At 45.0% G+C, this 20,050-nt stretch overlaps 2 protein-coding genes across 2 annotated transcripts in view; one reads left to right on the top strand and one right to left on the bottom strand.

Annotated features, from left to right (window-relative positions):
- On the top strand, positions 1-7,241 carry LOC109457170 (putative DBH-like monooxygenase protein 2). The gene is made up of 13 exons (XM_019749851.2): positions 1-339; positions 1,236-1,382; positions 1,861-2,022; positions 2,252-2,335; positions 3,111-3,278; positions 3,423-3,525; positions 3,661-3,827; positions 4,152-4,243; positions 4,512-4,608; positions 4,747-4,806; positions 5,892-6,022; positions 6,577-6,691; positions 6,999-7,241. Exons 1-13 carry the CDS (start codon positions 31-33, stop codon positions 7,239-7,241), a joined length of 1,878 nt encoding a protein of 625 aa, XP_019605410.2. The 5' UTR covers positions 1-30.
- A 2,783-nt stretch (positions 7,242-10,024) lies between these two features.
- MGAM2 (maltase-glucoamylase 2 (putative)) overlaps positions 10,025-20,050 on the bottom strand; it is a 69,636-nt gene continuing 59,610 nt past the window's right edge. Inside the window, exons 46-49 of the mRNA XM_074315261.1 lie at positions 18,852-18,901; positions 17,202-17,375; positions 14,168-15,206; positions 10,025-13,990 (exon numbers count right to left, since the gene is read on the bottom strand). Of these exons, the coding sequence (XP_074171362.1) occupies positions 11,721-13,990; positions 14,168-15,206; positions 17,202-17,375; positions 18,852-18,901 (3,533 nt within the window). The 3' untranslated portion in view covers positions 10,025-11,720. The remainder of the gene's footprint in view (positions 13,991-14,167; positions 15,207-17,201; positions 17,376-18,851; positions 18,902-20,050) is intronic.

Consider the following 20,050-nt stretch of genomic DNA (forward strand, 5'->3'; position numbering starts at 1 on the left):
ATACTTCTTGAGTGTTCACCTGCAGGAGACATGCTCCAGACCCAGGGAGCCATGGCCTGTGCCGTTTTCCTCGGGCTTCTCCTACTGATGGCCCTGGCGGCCCCCTCCCAAGGCAAGCGCCTCGGCCCCACAGCTCGCCTGCGTTATTCCAGGTTCCTAGATCCTTCCAATGTCATTTTCCTGCGCTGGGACTTTGACCTTGAGGCTGAAGTCATCACTTTTGAGCTGCAGGTCCGGACAGCTGGCTGGGTGGGCTTAGGGATCACAAATCGCTACACCAGCGTGGGCAGTGACCTGGTTGTTGGAGGCGTCTTGCCGGACGGCAATGTCTATTTCTCGGTAAGTCTGAGGGCAACTCTCTTCCAAGGATGCGGGTCTCTGGCTGGGGTTCAGGATGGCTGTGAGGCTAGGAAGGATCCATGTTTTCCCAAACATCCAGGCACACGCCCAGAACACCTGCTGGCTGCTGACCTCTCCTGCAGAAATGGTCCATGGGAGAGTTTCAGTCGAGGTCTATCCGACTGTACGTCCCTAAGGTGCTAAGGGATGTAGCCACTAACTGAGGGAGGGAGAGTCCCGCACCGTGTACTTGCCCAAAGCTCACTAAACGCAGGTCACAGCTGTTTGAAATACAGTCTCCATCCTCAATTTCCTTGCCGCTCAGTCAGGTAGACCCCAACATAAAACAGCCTAATAACAAAGGCAGCGAACACATTAATAATAGCTTACAATTGTTATGTACTTTTGATTACCTGGGTATTGTTCCACATTCTTTGCGTGTTAAACCTCACGGCATCACTGTGAGGGGGATGATTACTGCCCTCCTGTAGAGATGAAAACGCAGCTCACCCATCTCCCGAGCTCATCCATCTGCATTGCATTTAAATAGGGAAGCGTCCATGTGAAGAGCCACACGACAGGATGGATAGCATAGAGTTCAGAGACTAAGCGAGTTTCCAAGGGTTAGGGATACAGGAATATTAGGGTTTACGGAGAGGAGATTTGAAATGGGAGAACTAAGGCAGGGTCAGGTGGTGCAACTCCATCAGACACTGTCCGTCCCTCTGCCCTGAGCATCCACCCTTGACGCGACTGTCCTAGGAGCCAACTGTGTAATAAAGAGACCTGGGTGCTGCTGACCTAGTACCTGGGGAGCTAAAGGGACACGGGTTGCTCCTAAGTCATGACCACGTGGGGCTCCTGGGACTTACGCCTGGACCTTCACTGGACCCCAGGATCAGCACCTGGTGGATGAAGACACCCTGGAGGAGGATGGCAGTCAGGATGCTGAGCTCCTGGAGCTCACGGAAGACACTGTCTACACCACCATGCGCTTCTCCAGGCCCTTCCGCTCCTGCGACCCTCACGACCAAGATATCACGGTAAATTGGGGAGGGGAGAAAAAGCATTCGACCACGAGCAGCTTTTCCTTCTGGGGAGGGGGAGTCACCCCCATGCTGGAGTGATCATGCATCTCAGGCAGCCAGTCACAGTTCCCAGGATTTCTGGGGAGCCTCCTAGGAGCTCCCCAGCACAGCCCCAATGGGGCCCTTCTTGAAATCCACAAGCCCTCTCCAGGGTGGCTTCCCACTGACTCAGCGCCCACCCCACCCTCCTCAGTGCTCCCCTCCCATGGACACTGGCATAGAGAGGGTATACGCGAGGGGTGGGACTGCCTCAACGTTTCCAGCAAGTTGGCCTCTGAGGCAGAACTGGAACTCAACCAATTCTGCCCCCAGTCTGCAGTTCTATCCATTCCACTGTGTAGACGTGGGCAGGGGGTTGGGTGGGTCCCTGGGTGTGGGTGTGTGCAAAGGGCTGCCCACGGCAGTGGCACCTCAGCGCCCATGACACCCCCAGAGCGACACCATGAGCGTACAGGCTGCCTACGGCCTGGATGACACACCGAGGCTGGATCGGGAGCGGACATTTGTCAAGTCCATCTTCCTGCTACAAGTAATCCACCCAGATGACCTCGATGTCCCTGAGGACACTGTCATCCATGACTTGGAGATCACGGATGTAAGACCCCTCCATCCCATCCTTCCCCATCTTCCCACTCAATCCAGACCCTCCTCTTGCCCCTGATATTCAGTACACTCCTTGGACCGAGGCTTCCCTGACTTCCCTCACTCCCCTGAGAATGGCCAACGTGGCCTTCATATGAGCGCCGTCCCCCGCCTGTCCCTCCCCTCGCTTCTCTGGGAGTCTCACTCCCACACCAACTCGGCCTCTGTGTGTCCTTCTCCAGTTCCTCATTCCAGAGGATGACACCACGTACGCCTGCACCTTCCTCCCTCTCCCCATCGTTAGCAAGAAGCATCACATCTACAAGGTAAGGTGCACGTGGAGGTGGTTCCTTGTGAAGGCGCTGGAGCAGCGCAGCGGGCATGGTGGGCTCTGAGGAAATGGTGCCAATCAGACCACTGCTGGGAGGGAAGAAGCAGGGCCAACGTGGGGGCCAGGCCAGGTTTGGGGGGTGGTTTCATGATTTCCTGAGCCCAGAACTATCACTCCCAGCCCTGTTTTATTCGAGCCCCACAAGAAGGGTCATGCATTGATAAGTTTTTGCAGAGAACACAGTAGAAGGCCCACCTTGGCCCCAGAATTGCGCTCTTAGCTCAGGAGGAGGTTCAGGCTGGGACAGACGTGGCCACGGACTGTCAGGTCGGGAAAGTCTGGCTGGAGGGAACTGACTCGGTCAGCTGACTACACACTTGAGTGATTTCAATTGTGGTGTCATAAATAAAATGGTGACCTTACAATACGTGGCACATGCGTGGAAGCCATTTTTTTCTTTAGAGAGCATCCAGTAAGGAGCGGTTACATGCTCAGATGTCATGGACGGATGAGGTTATTAAGGGAAAGGCAGAAACCTCGGGATTTAGTGTGTGTTCTGAGGGGAGGGGTTTAAAAGGGGGGGCTGAGAGAGGAGTCAGACAGAGTCAGTGGGGGGGGATGATAGGTTGGGGAAGAAAAACGGAGAAAATGGAAAAGAAGGACAGACAGAGAGAAGTGGGGAATGGGAGTGGTTTTCTTTGGGGAACGGAATGGGGGATCCGGACCTGACAGAGCTCTGAGTCGTGCCCCGCCCTCCTTCCCCCTCGCAGTTTGAGCCCAAGGTGGTCACCCGCAACGAGACCATGGTGCATCACATCATCCTGTACGCCTGTGGCAATGCCAGTGTCCTCCCCACGGGCATCAGCGACTGCTACGGGGCTGACCCCGCCTTCTCCCTCTGCTCGCAGATCATCGTGGGCTGGGCTGTCGGGGGCACAGTGAGTCCCGTGATGAGGGAAATGGGTGTCTGAGGTGGCACATGTTGTCGGGAACTGGGATGGCTGGCCTGCTGGGGGGCCGGGATGAGTCTCTGTCCCTAGTTCCCAGCTCTTCTTGCTGCCAAATCCCCCTCCATCCACTAGAGTTACCAGTTTCCAGATGACGTGGGCATCTCTATTGGGACACCCCTGGACCCCCAGTGGATCCGTCTGGAGATTCATTACAGCAATTTTCACAACCTTCCCGGTAAGCACCTAGGGCGCTGATGTCCTGGGAAGGTGCTGCGGGACGCATGCTGAGCGCTTTTGCTCACATCCTGCCCCAGCCTTCCTGGGCCTCTTTCCCACCTCGCCGGCCTGCTCACCCACCTTTCTGCACCAGGTCTGTACGACTCCTCGGGGATCCGCGTGTACTACACTGCACGGCTACGCAAATACGACATGGGGGTCCTGCAGCTGGGCTTCTTCACGTTCCCCATCCACTTCATCCCCCCGGGCGCTGAGTCATTCAGGTCCTATGGGTTGTGTAAGACGGACAAGTTTGAAGAGGTGAAGCTGGGGGACACGCCGTGCCTGAGGGTCCCGGTTCCCCATCACAGAGCTGGTCTGATCCACAAGCGCACACAGCCTGAGCCCCAGGCTTGGACAATGACCGCAGCTTGGGGTTCAGAGAAATCACTACCCTGGATCATGCAACAGAGAGAAGGAGTCAGGGCGTTGGGGCCGAGGGGAGTGGGGCAGGAAGACGGGCCAGGAGGTTAAAGAGGTCTGTGTTAGTCATAAGGAGAAGGGTCAAATATTAAGGGAGGAAAACCAAGGAGCGGGGCAAGATGAGAGTCTTACCAAACCTCATGCACTTCGTTCCTGTCACAGATGAATGGGACCCCGGTGCCTGACCTACAGGTATATGGCTACCTGCTCCACACCCACCTGGCTGGGCGGGCTCTGCGGGCTGTGCAGTACAGGTAAGGGAAGGAGCCATGGCTTTGAAGCTTTCCCTTGTGCACGTGGGAAGAAAGGTTAGAAGTAGTTATGTATTCTGCAGCATGAGGTTATACTTGGTTGGGAGTAAGAAGGAGCTGGAACATCCATAGAGTAGAGATGATGGGAGGAAGACGATGGAAGGAGGAGCTTTACTGTTTTATGGACAATCTGTACCCACAAAAGGACCCCACACACCCTCCCCACTTCATCCTCTTCTTAGTCCCGCCCCCTCCCTGTCTCTCCCTCTAGAAATGGAACACAACTCCGAACAATTTGCAAAGATGATTCCTACGATTTCAATCTGCAGGAAACTCGAGATTTACCCCATCGAGTGGCGATCAAGCCGGTGGGAGCCTGGGGGGAGGCATGGCTGGAGTCGGGGGCCTGGCAGGCTCAGGGTTCATTTGTATTAGCCAGGAGACTTCTAAGACTGGGCCAGGCCCTCCGTGTCTTACTCTCAGCCTTCGTGTTTCACTCTGAATAGGGAGATGAGCTGCTGATAGAGTGTCACTACCAGACACTAGACCGCGACTCCTTGACTTTTGTAAGTACCTCTCTCCTCACCACGGTCACCATGGCAATAGCCTCAGAATAGAGCCCCATCCCTGGCGTTGGCTATCAAGTGACTCCGATTATTCTAGCTGAAGCATCCTCCTTTTTCCAATGGTGCTGCCTGTTCACATGGGCTTTCCACGTTCTCACACCCCAGTGATAATAAGATGAATACAGGATTCCCTACTTTCTCTGTCAATGACCTGCTAAGACCATGAAAAGATAGCATGTTATTGCGACTAAGAGCATGGCCTCACTGCTTGGGTTTCCATGCCAACACAATCATCGCTAGCTTTCTAGCCTTCGACAAGTTATCCAACCTCTTTGTCTCAGTTTCCTAATTCATAAGACAATCAATGATACTATCTATAGCATGAGATTGTTGTGAGAGTTCATTAATACGTGTACAACCCTACATCAGTGCCTGACTTGTAGTATAATAGATGCTACAAGGTAGCTATTGTGGCTGTGGTCACAAAGAACGCCACCCATTTTGTGTGTCTGGCTCTGTGTTTGCAGGATTCAAAATGGGTTGCTTGCTATTAAGAAAGAAAATACAACCACGCAAATGATTAAAACACAAGGTAGAAAGTGACATATGCCATAAAAGACGAATGGGGATCTTGCACGAGGGAAATTCACAGGGGAAAGCCATAAGGTCCTATTACAGTGGAGAGAATACGTGACATATTTGAGTAGGTCCTGCTTTAGAGATGTAGAGATGGGGAATTCTGGAGAAGCTCAAGAGGGAGTGGCTTTATTTTAGGAAACTCAGTATCTTGTTGCATCTTCTCAAACCAGGACAGTAGCAGTGGAAATGTAGAGGACAGGGCAGATATGTGGGATTATTTTCTTTACAAACAATATCCAGAGTTGACCACTGATTGGAAATAGAGGAGGAGAAGGAAGAGGTGTGGTAACGAGTGGTGAGTAACAATCAGTGAGCTGGCTATAGGATACAGGAAAAGGAGAAGAGCATCAATGACCACCTACACCGTTTCTGCCTGTGCTGTCCCCCTCTCTGCAAGCCTTTGTATCGTTGTCTCTCCATCTCTCTCTCTCTCTCTTCTTCTCCAGGGGGGTCCCAGCACCATGAATGAGATGTGCCTCATCTTCCTCTTCTACTATCCTCGAAACAACATCTCCAGCTGCATGGGGTACCCGGACATCATCTACGTGGCCCATGAGCTGGGGGAGGAGGCATCAGAGTGAGTCATCCTTGGACAATAAGACCCTCAAGTGTGACCTCTACAAGTTAGGTCACTTATGGATAAACTCTTTGTCTGTTTTTTTCTCCTGCGCTACCTGACCCAGTCAAAGACTGTGTTTTCTTTCAAGTAGTGACCCTTAATTATGTGGGGGTAAGGGTCCCTCTGAGACGCCGATGATAGCTCTGAAACTCCTTTCCAAGAGAAATGCACATCTGTGCAGACACATCCATTCCACATACAATTTCAGGGCACTTATAGGTGAAGTCACTCTCTCAACATCTTGGGACTTCATGGACCCCCAAGTTAAAAACCACTTCTTAAAGAGTCCGAAGATTCTCTTTCTCACTTTAAAAATTCTCATCTTTGGGTTCTTATGGTATTTCTCCTCCTGCCAGACTCATGATGGTCTCACTGCATTGTAAGACTTTCCTTATTGGTTTATGGCAACGTAGAACTGATGCTAGTAAAAGTGAGGGTATTTTATACATGTTTTGTCAAAGGTTTCAGGTGACCCTAAACTACTGTCTGTTGTCCCTCCCCACCCACGGCAGTGCCATGGAGGGCGTGATGGCCATGAACAATGTCGAGTGGACCCCGGAGAGCATTAAGAAGGCAGAGAAAGCCTGCAAGGAGGCCCAGCAGATGGTGATAATAAAGACCATTGATGTGAGTGTCCCAGGAGACACCAGCCTCGCGGTGTTGGGATGGACGGGTATGAGACAGTGTTGGGTAGAGGCAGGAACAGAGAAGAATGAGGGAGGTGAATGACAGTCGGAGGAACACTGGGGCAGGGAAGGGGCGGCTGGGGAAGCAGAGAGTTGGGCTGATGCAGCTCCGGGTTGGGGGGCGGTGATTGGGGTCTCCCATTAGCCTGTGAGGCTGCAAGGACTGGGGATCACCAACTAGGGTCTGAGGAACAGAAACAAGGTAGAGAGGCTTCTACCATTCTCCCACTGTTTTCCTTCTCCTGCAGGAGACAGTGGAAAACACGACAGGCTGGATTCCGGAAATCATCCCTTCTCCTCGGGGGCCCTGCTTGGAGTCCTCCGGAGGCAAAGTGGAACCGCAGGACAAAACCCCTGCAGGCTCCAGGGCTGCACCAGCGGCCCTCTCGGGCTCTGGCACGGCTACCTTGAGGTGCCTCTCCCTGGCTGCCCTCTTGTTCGGGCAGGGGGCCCTCTCTTGGCTCCTTGCCACCCTGCAGGCTAGAGTTTGAAACTGTCTCCTCATGTCACATCCCAAGGCCCCTCCCTTCATCATCAAACACAGAAACTCCCCTCTGTTTTGGCTCCCCAAAAGGCCCCCATTCGTGCCCCTTCCCACGACCCAGGCCCTGACGCTGCAGGTCTGGGCATTGCACGTACTCTATACAGGCTTTTCTAAGACCATCTATTCCATTCACGCCTTAAAGCTTTAGAAGCATTGGTGGGACCATGTATTATCTGACAAAATCTGGATCCAAAATGAGGGATCGTCTACAAATAGCTGGCTTGCCATCTTCAAAATGTCAAAATCATGGAAGAAAAAGAGGGGCTGAAGAATAGTTCCAGAGCAGACTAAAAGAACAAACAAAAGTCTAATTAAACAACGAAACGCAACATGCAATGCGTGCTCGTGGGTCCAATTCTTGTTTGTTGCTATTGTCCTTTCTGTAAAGAACACAGTTGGGGTGACTGGTGAAATCTGGTGTCTGTGCATGAGATGGCGGGATTGTACGAACCTTAATTTCCTTCTTTGGCCGGTTATATTGTGGTTATGTAAGCATGGCGTCTTGTATTTTAGGAAATAGACACTAAAGCATTTTGTGATCTTGACGTCTACAAACTCTTAAATTACGTGTGTGAGAGAGGGAAAGAAATAGAGCGATAGAGAAAGTGAATACGGTGAATACGTGATAGTTTATGGATCATATTTGGAAAATCTGGGTGATGAGTATACTGGAATTCTTTGTCGTATCCTTGCAACTTTCCTCCAAGCTTATTTCAAAACAAACATGTTAATTTGAAAACCATAGCGCAGGATCTGTACAGAGACAGTATGAAAAATGGAAGGAATATTTTAAATAAAAAAGACATCTAAAAAGTAACATGTGCAGCATTATCTACAATAGCCAAGATATGCAAGTAACCTAGGTGTTCATTTATAGATGACGGATAAAGAAGATGTGATATATATATATATATATTACGTATTATATATATTATACACACACACACATACATTCAGAGGGTGCCAAAAAAAGTGTATACACATTTTAAGAAAGGAAAAAACTGTATTAAAATGATAATACAATGAATGACACTAGCATTCATTTGATTAACACCATCTTTTGAGCGAACATCATACTACACATTGCTACCGTAATTCAACTTCAAAAAGTAACACGTAGATAACCTCTCTTAAAATATGCACATTTTTTGGCACCCCTGGTATATATAATGGAATATTATGCACCGATCAAAAGGAAGGAAATTTTGCCATTTGCGACAACATGGGTAGATCTAGAGGGCATTACACTAAGTGAAATAAGTCAGGCAGAGAAAGACAAATACCATAGTATTTCACTTACATGTGGAATCTAAAAACAAAACAAAGCAAAACAAACAAGACAAAAACCAACCTTTTCCCCAGAAGCATCGTTTGAGACACACTAGTGACATTCTAAAGAACAGCTTTCCTTGACAAAATTCAGGGTGAAGAAAAGAGACTCAGAGCAGCCTTATTACAAAGCACCAGCACTAAGGAAAATGTGCTCTGCTATCAGGAAACCCAAGGGGAAGAAGAAGGAAGAAGTTCAAATAGACATAAGAACACTCAGGGAATTACGTAATAATAATAGTAATAATAAACCTTTATTATTGCACAGACTAAAAGTGCATTTCCACGTACATTGCAGTTCCGATGTTTACTCCATGTTATGGATGAGGAAACTGAGGCAAGGCAAGGACAGGAATGACCATCCGAACCTGTAGCTCCTGCGCCAACCTGGTAGCAGGCGGTGCTCTGACAACTGGTCCCATGGAGTCACCTGTATGTATGAGGGTCTGATGGCAGCACAGGAACCAGCTGAGCTTAGGACGCAGAAACAGCACCGTGATATTTGCTTCAACCTCTTCTGTCTCCAGGTTTTCTGCCTGGTTCCAGGACCGTATCTTGTGCTTAGACTTTTGAGTTTCAATTCTGAAACTTCCTCAAATGTCTGAAGTTAAGTCCAGATTTTCTTTCTTTTTTTCTGTTGTGTTGTTGTTGCTGTTTTTCAGGAGTATGCAATCCCATACTTAAATTACCTTTGATTTATATACACAAAGGATTGAATTTCAGTAACTACAGAACTATGGTTGCTTGAACGCATCCTCAGTTTTCCAAACACCAAGTGTTTCACGTGAAACCTTTGGTCAACTAGTCTGCTCTTGTGAGGGGCTGGCAGAAGCATTCCATGTGCCTCGGACCCAGAGCACTTCGTACCATATCAGGGTTTGTGGTGTCAGCAAGGCAAGTATCCTGAAACTCTCTCAGTAAAGACAAGTGAGGGAGTCTATGATCAAGTCCATTGTACAGTTTAGAATTAGGAGTTTTGTTGGAAGGTCAAGAGGTACTATGGTGCAAGGTATACTTTGGTATAAGGTCTATCAACTTTGTTCAGAGGATTGCTACTTGTGGGCAGATTCCAAACGGCAAACACAGCTAACTGATGATCTGTTTCCCTCACGTAGAACGTCATCAAGCCCTCCAGTAACAGTACAGCGTGGAAGTAGGTCAGAAGGCTGTGCAAGTGTGTTCACAGTGGGGGGCAGACATTCCTGTGTAGTCAGAACCATAAGCCACAGATGCTGGAGCTGCTACATGCTGGGAAAGTTCACAGTATATATACCTGGGGGAAGTGATCCCCAAACCTTTTGGTTTCAGGACCCCTTTACATTCAAGTTTAGTGAAGACCCCATGGGTTTAGGTAGGTTATGCCTACTCATATTTAGTGTGTGAGAAATTAAAGTGGAGTCATTTATAAACTAGTTTGTAAAACATTTATTTTTTCATTCATTAAAAATAACAATATATCAACTACATGTTAACAAAAATAATATATTTTTATGAAAAGCTATTATTTTCCAAAGCAAAAGAATTAGTGAAAAGATAGACATTATTTTATATTTTGTAAATCTGCTTAATGTGTGGCTTTAATAGAAGATAGATTCTTGTCTTTGTCTTTGTGTTCATCTGTTGTGACACCACACAGCATAGAGACTCTAGAAAATGCTACTGCATCATAAGGAGAGAATGAGAGTGAAAAGGGCAAATAACAACATAGTATTATGAAAACAGATTTAACCCTGTGGAGCCCAGAAAGAGTTTGGGGCCCTCCCATGGGTTCCCAAACTCCATGTTGAGAATACTGTCCTAGAGTTGAGCCTTCCCGAGCACTCAACTGCCTATATTTGGTTATGATCGTAAGTCTATGCATGGGGGTCCGGGGGATCTAAGAAAGTCAGATTAAAGATAAATGGTGCATTTGGATGTGAAAGATCAAGAACATGCAGAAAGTCCTAACACACTGAAGAAGAGACTGGGCAGTAAAATATTAAAGGAAAAGCTGGTAGATAAAAGGAAAAGCAAATAAGGTTATGAACTCTGATTTCAGGGAAAAGACTGTCCCCTACACTACAGCTTTACATATTCATCTCCGTCTGGGTGATTTCTGGTCTGTAGAAGAAACAAAACCTTGTAAGTGAATTCGGCCATTAGTGCTAACAGCAAGGGCCTATGACTGTCTCACAAGTAAGATTAATTGTAATTTCCTGCAAGTACTTTTAATGTCTATAAATAGATATACTGATCAAATCTGTAGAAAGAGTATCAGTAGTACCTATGGCAGTAATGTTGCAAAGTTTGGTTGCAAAGTAAAGGTTGCAAAGTTTGGAAAGTTGTGTTTTTAACATCTACTATCATATTTGTATTTTCTATGATAGTGAAAGAAACCTGTAATGTTCCTAACTTAATTATTTCAATCCCTGGAGTCAAACTGTGTAGGAGATCTACAATGGTAGCATTTTTCACATCTATAACTATAGCTAGGATCTCTTTAGAAGCAAGCAATAATACTTTCAATATGTATAATAGCAAGTTACTGTATTGGTAGTCATAGCATTTGGAAAAGTCCATAGGAAAATAAAGTGTGATTCTTAGCATTAGCAATGAGATAATGTACTGTAATATTAATAACGATTGCTACAGCAGGTATAGGAGTGCTGGGTACCACTAGTACTCTCAGTTAATGTTATTATGTTCTGTGACTCAAGAACAGGTTGGGTTATTTCAGTGACTACATCTAAAGCAATAGTATTCACAGACCCTAATGTGGTATTATTATCGGAGATACCAAATCATCTGTGAAGTCTGTAGCTAGGATGTATAAAATATCTAAAGCTTAATGATGGGGCTTAAGAGTTATAATTAAAAAAATAGTAGTATAGCTTTTGGTTCCAAAAGAAGTATCCACAAACTCAGTAATAGATGCATGTCTAGATGCATCTTCAATGTCCACAGGGCTTGGAGTAGCCATATCTGCAAAAGCTAGGACTAATATAATATTTGTGAAAACTTATGTAGCATAGGATCGTGTACCTGTTAATTGATTTTCTGCATCTGTAATGTTGTTTTAAAGGGACGTCTGTAGTAATTATCCTGCCTCGAGTAGTAATCAGGGAGCAGTACTTGTGGTATTTGCAATAGAAGTAGACGCAGTAGCAGAAGCATCTATTGTTCTGTCAGGAGTGGTAGTACTTAAAGCATGCATGGTAATACTTGTAGTATCTGTGGTAGCATTAGTTGCAATCATAGGTAAATAATTGGCTGTAGAATTTGTTACCATATGGTGAGTAGCGGTCGCTAGAAGAGCAGACGTTAATGTGTTTGATTCTGTGGTGGTATTTGGAAGAGAAGTATGTGTCGTTCCACCTGGAACACGGCTGGTGCCATCCACATCAGTAATATTTACAACATGCCCTCTAGTCCTTGTAGTATTGGGGGTGGGATTCGCTGTGGTACTAGGAATGTAAGTGTTTGTAAGGACTGTGTCAGAAGTAGTCAAGGACTTTGTAGTTTTTGTGCTGAAAATACTTGTAGTGATATTGGTGGTAGGATATGCAGTTGTGGCATTCCTAGTTACTTCAGGAGTAGGTTCAATTTCTGTAGTTTTTATATGTGAGGGAGTGGTAAAGTCTTCAGTACTGGAAATTATTGTGTCTGGAGTAGTAGAAACAGTATTCACAACAGGAATAGTTGTAACGTTAACATCAACAGTTGTTGGACTGTGTCTAGTGGGAGTACTTATGTTAGTAACACCAGTTACCATATTAGTAATATTTGCATTCGTGGTGCTTTCAGTGCTCATGGATGTGGTATTTAAAGCATGAGTAGGGATATCTGGAGGATACATAGTGGTAATGATTCCAGTAGGTGCCGCTGGAGATACATTATCTGTGGTGGTGGCACCAGAAGTCCCTATAGGACGTAGAGTTGCAATGACCTGAGTAGTCATTTGCATAGAAGTAGCATTTGTAATCGTAGAAACTGTAGTGATGCTTGTAGTTGTTTTTGTGTTTCCTGCAGTGGTAATATTTAAAACATTTGTAGTAACTGGATCCATGCTAGTGGATGCAGTGCCTGCCAAAGTAGTGTTGATGGTGCCTGGGTTAGGAAAATTAGTGGAGATTAATGTTGTGTGGTTTAGGGCCTGTGTCGCAGTAGTAGCAGAGCGGGTGGTAGTCAGCTGTGTGGTGCCTGTGGCAGTAGTGGGAAATGGCATAGGGCCTTGGGTAGTAGAGACTGGTGTGCCTGTACCACTTGTTACAGCAAACGTAGTATATGTGGAGTTAAAGGGATCAGTTGTGCTGCCGGTAGTGAGGCTGTTTGCAAGAGAAGGAGTTGTACCTGGAACAGTATTAGCAGTGCTATTAGTCTCACCTTCTGCTGGGAAAAGAGTGGTGGTTATAAGAACAGCAGTAGCAGTGCTAGTGTCAGTCACAGTTGTTGGCACAAGAGAGGTTGTGATAGGAAGAGTAGCATAAGTGCTACCAGAAGTAGAATTTGTATGGGAAGGAGTCGTAATATTAGGAACAGTAGTAGTCGGTGTAACTCCTATAGCACTTGTCGGGAATGGAATGGTTGTCATAGGAAAGGCAGTACTAGTGCTAACATTAGTGGTACTTGTAGGGAAAGGGGTAGTGGTCTCAGAAACAGTCGTACTAAGTGTAACTCCTGTAGCGCTTGTTGAGAATGGAGTGGTTGCGAATGGAAAGGCAGTACTAGTGCTAACATTAGTGGTACTTGTAGGGAAAGGGGTAGTGGTCTCAGAAACAGTCGTACTAACTGTAACTCCTGTAGCACTTGTTGAGAATGGAGTGGTTGTGAATGGAAAGGCAGTACTAGTGCTAACATTAGTGGTACTTGTAGGGAAAGGGGTAGTGGTCTCAGAAACAGTCGTACTAAGTGTAACTCCTGTAGCGCTTGTTGAGAATGGAGTGGTTGTGAATGGAAAGGCAGTACTAGTGCTAACATTAGTGGTACTTGTAGGGAAAGGGGTAGTGGTCTCAGAAACAGTCGTACTAACTGTAACTCCTGTAGCACTTGTTGAGAATGGAGTGGTTGTGAATGGAAAGGCAGTACTAGTGCTAACATTAGTGGTACTTGTAGGGAAAGGGGTAGTGGTCTCAGAAACAGTCGTACTAAGTGTAACTCCTGTAGCGCTTGTTGAGAATGGAGTGGTTGTGAATGGAAAGGCAGTACTAGTGCTAACATTAGTGGTACTTGTAAGGAAAGGGGTAGTGGTCTCAGAAACAGTCGTACTAAGTGTAACTCCTGTAGCACTTGTTGAGAATGGAGTGGTTGTGAATGGAAAGGCAGTACTAGTGCTAACATTAGTGGTACTTGTAAGGAAAGGGGTAGTGGTCTCAGAAACAGTCGTACTAACTGTAACTCCTGTAGCGCTTGTTGAGAATGGAGTGGTTGTGAATGGAAAGGCAGTACTAGTGCTAACATTAGTGGTACCTGTAGGGAAAGGGGTAGTGGTCTCAGAAACAGTCGTACTAACTGTAATTCCTGTAGCACTTGTTGAGAATGGAGTGGTTGTGAATGGAAAGGCAGTACTAGTGCTAACATTAGTGGTACTTGTAGGGAAAGCGGTAGTGGTCTCAGAAACAGTCGTACTAACTGTAACTCCTGTAGCGCTTGTTGAGAATGGAGTGGTTGTGAATGGAAAGGCAGTACTAGTGCTAACATTAGTGGTACTTGTAGGGAAACGGGTAGTGGTCTCAGAAACAGTCGTACTAACTGTAACTCCTGTAGCGCTTGTTGAGAATGGAGTGGTTGTGAATGGAAAGGCAGTACTAGTGCTAACATTAGTGGTACCTGTAAGGAAAGGGGTAGTGGTCTCAGAAACAGTCGTACTAAGTGTAACTCCTGTAGCACTTGTTGAGAATGGAGTGGTTGTGAATGGAAAGGCAGTACTAGTGCTAACATTAGTGGTACTTGTAAGGAAAGGGGTAGTGGTCTCAGAAACAGTCGTACTAACTGTAACTCCTGTAGCGCTTGTTGAGAATGGAGTGGTTGTGAATGGAAAGGCAGTACTAGTGCTAACATTAGTGGTACTTGTAGGGAAAGGGGTAGTGGTCTCAGAAACAGTCGTACTAAGTGTAACTCCTGTAGCGCTTGTTGAGAATGGAGTGGTTGTGAATGGAAAGGCAGTACTAGTGCTAACATTAGTGGTACTTGTAAGGAAAGGGGTAGTGGTCTCAGAAACAGTCGTACTAAGTGTAACTCCTGTAGCGCTTGTTGAGAATGGAGTGGTTGTGAATGGAAAGGCAGTACTAGTGCTAACATTAGTGGTACTTGTAGGGAAAGGGGTAGTGGTCTCAGAAACAGTCGTACTAAGTGTAACTCCTGTAGCGCTTGTTGAGAATGGAGTGGTTGTGAATGGAAAGGCAGTACTAGTGCTGGCAATGGTAGGACTTATAGTAGTAGAACTAGCGGTATTAGTCTCAGAAGTGGTAGTAAATGTAGAAGTTGTAGGAGGCGGTAGCGAACTCGTCATAAGTGTAGTAGAAATTGCAGGACCACCGTAAATCCATGTAACCTCACTTAACTTTTCCAGGCTGATAATCTTGTTAGTCAATTGTATAGTTAGTGTCTGCCAGAAAAGAAGAGATAAAATTGGTATTTTAGAACTTCTTAAACATCACATTTACCTCACATTTAACAAAAAAATGACGCATTTATTCTTTTCCCAGTGAGTAATGGAAGGATACAAACATTCCTTTTCAGGTCACATTGATTCCAGACAGATGCAAAGAGATGTGCTGTGTGCACAATCCCTGTGCTGAAATGATTCTTTTACTTCATTTAGTCAGAACCACACTGCTTGCAAGGATTTGCAGCTTTGATTAAAACTAGTGTTCATAAAAATCTCTTTGCTCTGCACTAGATTTTAACCTTTCTGAGGGCAGGCTGGTTTCATGCTTTCACCATCCCCAATACCTGGTATAATGTCAGGCACATAGTAATGTTATATATATATGTATATATGTAATAATGCAAGTACCTGACTTAATACATATATAGAAATGCAAGTACCTGACCTAAGCTTCGATTGCCAGAGGTGTCTATTGCAAAGAGGCATCCATTTCAAGCCCATTGAGGCTCCTTGTTTTAGAGATCTTAGGTGATTTCAAAAACTGACTATTTGGGTTACTTGTTTGTTTCCTCTTCCTGTGCTTTAAATTCCCACCCTTATATTTTAAATTCACTAATAAGACTGAGCCCTAGACACCACAACCTCGACCCCAATAACAGAACCCCAGGGCCTTGTGTACTGCCTTTCTCTCTCTCCCTCTCTCTCTCTCTCCTCTCTCTCTCTCTCTCTCTCTCTCCCTCTCTCTCTTTTCTCTTCCCTTTTCCCTTCCCTCTTCCCTCTTCCCTCTTTCCTCTTCCCCCTTCCCCCTCCCCCCCCTCTGCCTCCCCTCCACTCCTTCCCCGATTTCACTGTGTGGCCCCAGGTGTGTTGTGTAATTTCCAGGCCTTATACCTTAGAAACGTGTGTCTTTTTAAAGTTTTCTGATGGTTATTGCAGAAGGGTGTCTTGCAATCATAATAAGAACCACAAGAGCTTGTCAATAACCTTGGTTATTGACAGGCTGAGACCAGCACAAAACAAATAGGCATCTGATATGCTACAAAGTTTCCCAAAGAGAAGGTGTTCAAAGCCTTTCTCTATCAGTCTTAACTGGAAGAAGTATTTACTTGCAAAGGGTGGTTTTGAACGCAATAGTTCAGGGAAAATGTTTTGAAATAGAGAACTTGAAAAGCCTACAGAAAAAGAATTTTCTGAGCGTTCAGAGGGTCATTTTCCAAAATCCAGCTGCTAGCAGGGTATGCTTTTCCCCTTTTAGAAAACAGAAACTATACTTTTCTATTTTCACTTTCCTAAATCACCCCCTATGGGTTACTGGATCCATATTTATGTTGGATCTAATGTCTCAAAGTGGGATACTTTTCCCTCCGGGGTTACTCTTGGTAACTCTACTGGCGATGCATCTTCAGATTAGTTGGCTCTGGCAACTAATGCAGACTCTACTACAGAGTCTAGTAGACTCTCCTGTTTATGTCACTGTGTTGTTAACCAAAACAGTTTCTTTCACATCACAGGTGGGACACATTCATTTTGATGATGACCACAGTTTACTGCCAATTTTCACCAACCTAAATAGATGTGTCTATTTGACCAGGGATATGGGTAATTTCAGGAAGTAGGGGGAAAACTCCAACAACACATTTATGGGATCACTCTTTCCTTTGTCATGTGAGCCTCTGCCACAGATGTAAATAAGAGTTGTTATGCTAGGCGGGGAGACCAACCCTAAGACAAAGCACAATTTCTTTGGGGAAATACGTGGAAAGGATTTCATCAGACCATTGATTGCTAACCCCTGGGCTGCCCTGGCAGGGCCACTGATGTTGTGCATTTTACAATACGATTCAACACTCTCAGCTTTTCAGGAGCATAACTATTGCACATATCTACAGCCTCTCAAATACAAGTAAATATAAGAATGATAGTAGCAGTGGTGATAACTTTGCAGGACAATAAAATTAACTTATGATATAATAACATTCTCCTGAGACATACCTGTTTGTTGGGGTCATTTTCGAAATACACGTCCGTGATTTGCATGTTGTCATAGGTAACGATGACTCGTGTCACATAAGGAGAGAGTAGTCCCCAGATTTTAATATACCCAACTTTCAGTGGATTTGAGTCACTCAAATACTTATTGTGTATGGTCTGGATTTGCAGTGTGTTCTATAAAGGATGTATAAGGAGAAAAAATACATAACATCTGTTGATAAACTACATTCTACGTTAAATTGTTATGAAACCTCAAATTACAATTGTCCTGGTTTGCTGTTTTATTCTTAATTAAACACATCATGAAGACATACTTTCTGAGTACCTGCTACAATAAATTTGAGGATATCAAGTATTGCTGTGGCTATCATACTGAAAAGGGCAGCTCTGAAATATCCTCTCTATCCCGCGCACCATATTTTAAGAGAAATCTACACTAATTCTACATCAACCAGAATCATCAGATCTGGAAACCAGTGTAAGCACACGATAGAGGAAGCATGAGGTTAGCCCGGAGGCGTATAATTCCAGGAAGGGAAAATAGGAGGGACATATGATAGACATCTTCAAACACTTGAAGCACTGTTATGGATAAAAGATGACTAGATTTGTGTTATACTAATCCTTAGTTCACATCAACAGGAAGAATTATTGAGAAGCAGATTCTAATTAGAATTATATAGGTTCTCCGTGGGATCACTAAACGTGCATGGGGGGTGGATTACATCGCTGTCTCCAATTACTCAACCCTCCATCTCCGTATCCCCTTCCAAGTCATTTCTCAAGGCCTTCCCTCTCTAGATGGGACATCTTATCCCACCTTTGGGTCTGGGCTTGGCCATGTCACTTTGCCTTGTTAATGGGATATGAGGCAAATGGAGATTTTAAAAAGTACGCAGGCATTTCCACTTCTATTTTTCCCCCATTTCCATAGTCATGAAAAAGTCACGCCCAGAGCTGCCCATATATCCACGTGAGACCACCTAACAGCCAGTTGAGCCCTCAGGTATGTGAGTGAGTACAGACAGGCTCAGACTAAGAGATCCATGACTGATTGCAGACGTCTGTGAGCCAGCCAAGATCAGCCAAGACCAGCCCATATCATCTGAACACCGCAAACTGGTGAGGTAAATACGTATTTATTGTTACGTGCCGCTGAAAGTTTGTGGTTGTTTGGTAGGCACTACTGTTATGCAAAAGACAGCTGATCTAGCATTTAGCCTTCCAAATTTTACCAGCCAGAAAGATGCTTTCTCATCCCTGAAATGTTATACATTGAAGGACTCATTTTCCCCCCAGCATTGTATGAATTACAAGTTTCACTTTATAGAATGGTACACTAGATAACTGTCAAAATAAGGGGTGTTTCTTACTTATTTTGATGTCAACAGACCTGAGTTATAAAAGCAGGAAAGTCTTCCTATTAAGATGTGGGATATTATACAGAGGGTATAAAAATGTATACACATTTTAAGAAAGGAAAAAACTGTATTAAAATTGTAATACTTACTATATACTGTTCACAAAAGATGAATACAAGTCATGTGTATACATTTTTTTGGCACCCCCGGTATTTATGCAGTTAACTGATAATGTTTCACCTGTAGCTAGCTGAAAGAGGATTTATAAATTTCAGTGAAAATGTCTTACCTGAGCTGCTGTAAATTTTGCCAAGAAGTAGTTGCCATTTTCATAGGTATCTGCAAGCAAGGAAAAAGAATACGTAGCCACTCGTTACTTCAACTGCACCATGTAATCTTAATAGAGTCAGAAAACGTCCCAAGGGGATCACAGTTACTGACCAGGATGACACGACTTTTCTGCGCAGTATGAAAGGTAGTAGCTGAGGGAATAATTCACCCCAGTTTAATGTGGAGACGTGCACGTGGAAGAGGGTGTTTAGAGGTGAGGGTCAGGAGGTGACAAAAACCAGAGAACCTGGGTGAATCGAGGTCTTCTTCTACCATAGGCGAAGAAGTGTGAAGCCTACCAGTTGGTTTTTTCTGTGCCAACCCAGAGAGCGCATAGCCCTGAGAGTTCCCATGGCTGTGATGAGAAAGGCTCAAAGCAAAGGAGAGTGGACAGGATCAGGTTCTCCAGTCAGATCGATGTGGATTCAAATCTCCACTCCTGTACTTAGTAGTTGTACAAACTCAGGCAAGTGACTTAACATTTTATCATCTGTCAAACGGAGAGAGTAACAGTACCTCGCTCACGGTGATAGCTCCATATTTCTGTCATACTCGTATGTTAAGTGCAAAGAAATGGGATTCATAAATTAAATATGCAGTATGTTTCCAGCAATATAAAAAATGAATAACTGTCTTAAGGAATATGAAAAAAAAAGCAATAGAGCAAAAATATTAAAAGTGGTTATGGTTTCCCTAATTTTCTAATTTTAAAATGTTTTTCTTTAATGAGAATATGTTACCCTTATAATGAAGACAACTTCAACGAGGAAACCTTTAGAAATATTACTAGTGAGCTATAATTTTGGAAACTGTGACAGGTTACAAGATTAGAATGTTCTGGTCTCCAGTAATAAGTCTTGGAAAATGGTGTTGGTTGGTAACAGTGTATCAATATTTCTGTAGAAATAGCTGAGGAAGAGAATGTTCTGACTATAGTGACAAAAACCAATGATCTAAATATGCAGTTGTGTCCCTAGACTGGGGAAAGAACACGTACATAGTAATATTTCGTTGATAGAAATATCCTTTTCACAATCCTTAATGCCCTGTGTCTGAGACACTAAGGAATTGCTGAAGCTCTAATTTGTCTCTCAAGTGGGCCTACTTTGGAGGAAAAGGGTGCCTGGTAATAGATGGCTGGCCCAAATAATACAGCCA

The sequence above is a fragment of the Rhinolophus sinicus genome, linkage group LG11 (assembly GCF_036562045.2).
Source record: "Rhinolophus sinicus isolate RSC01 linkage group LG11, ASM3656204v1, whole genome shotgun sequence".
NCBI lineage: Eukaryota > Metazoa > Chordata > Mammalia > Chiroptera > Rhinolophidae > Rhinolophus > Rhinolophus sinicus.

Coding starts and splice junctions, on each gene's coding strand:
- LOC109457170 (XM_019749851.2), top strand. CDS start 31: ATGCTCCAGACCCAGGGAGCCATGGCCTGTGCCGTTTTCCTCGGGCTT. Junction 4,244..4,511: donor CTGCGGGCTGTGCAGTACAG/GTAAGGGAAGGA, acceptor CTCTCCCTCTAG/AAATGGAACACAACTCCGAA. Junction 4,609..4,746: donor ATCGAGTGGCGATCAAGCCG/GTGGGAGCCTGG, acceptor CACTCTGAATAG/GGAGATGAGCTGCTGATAGA.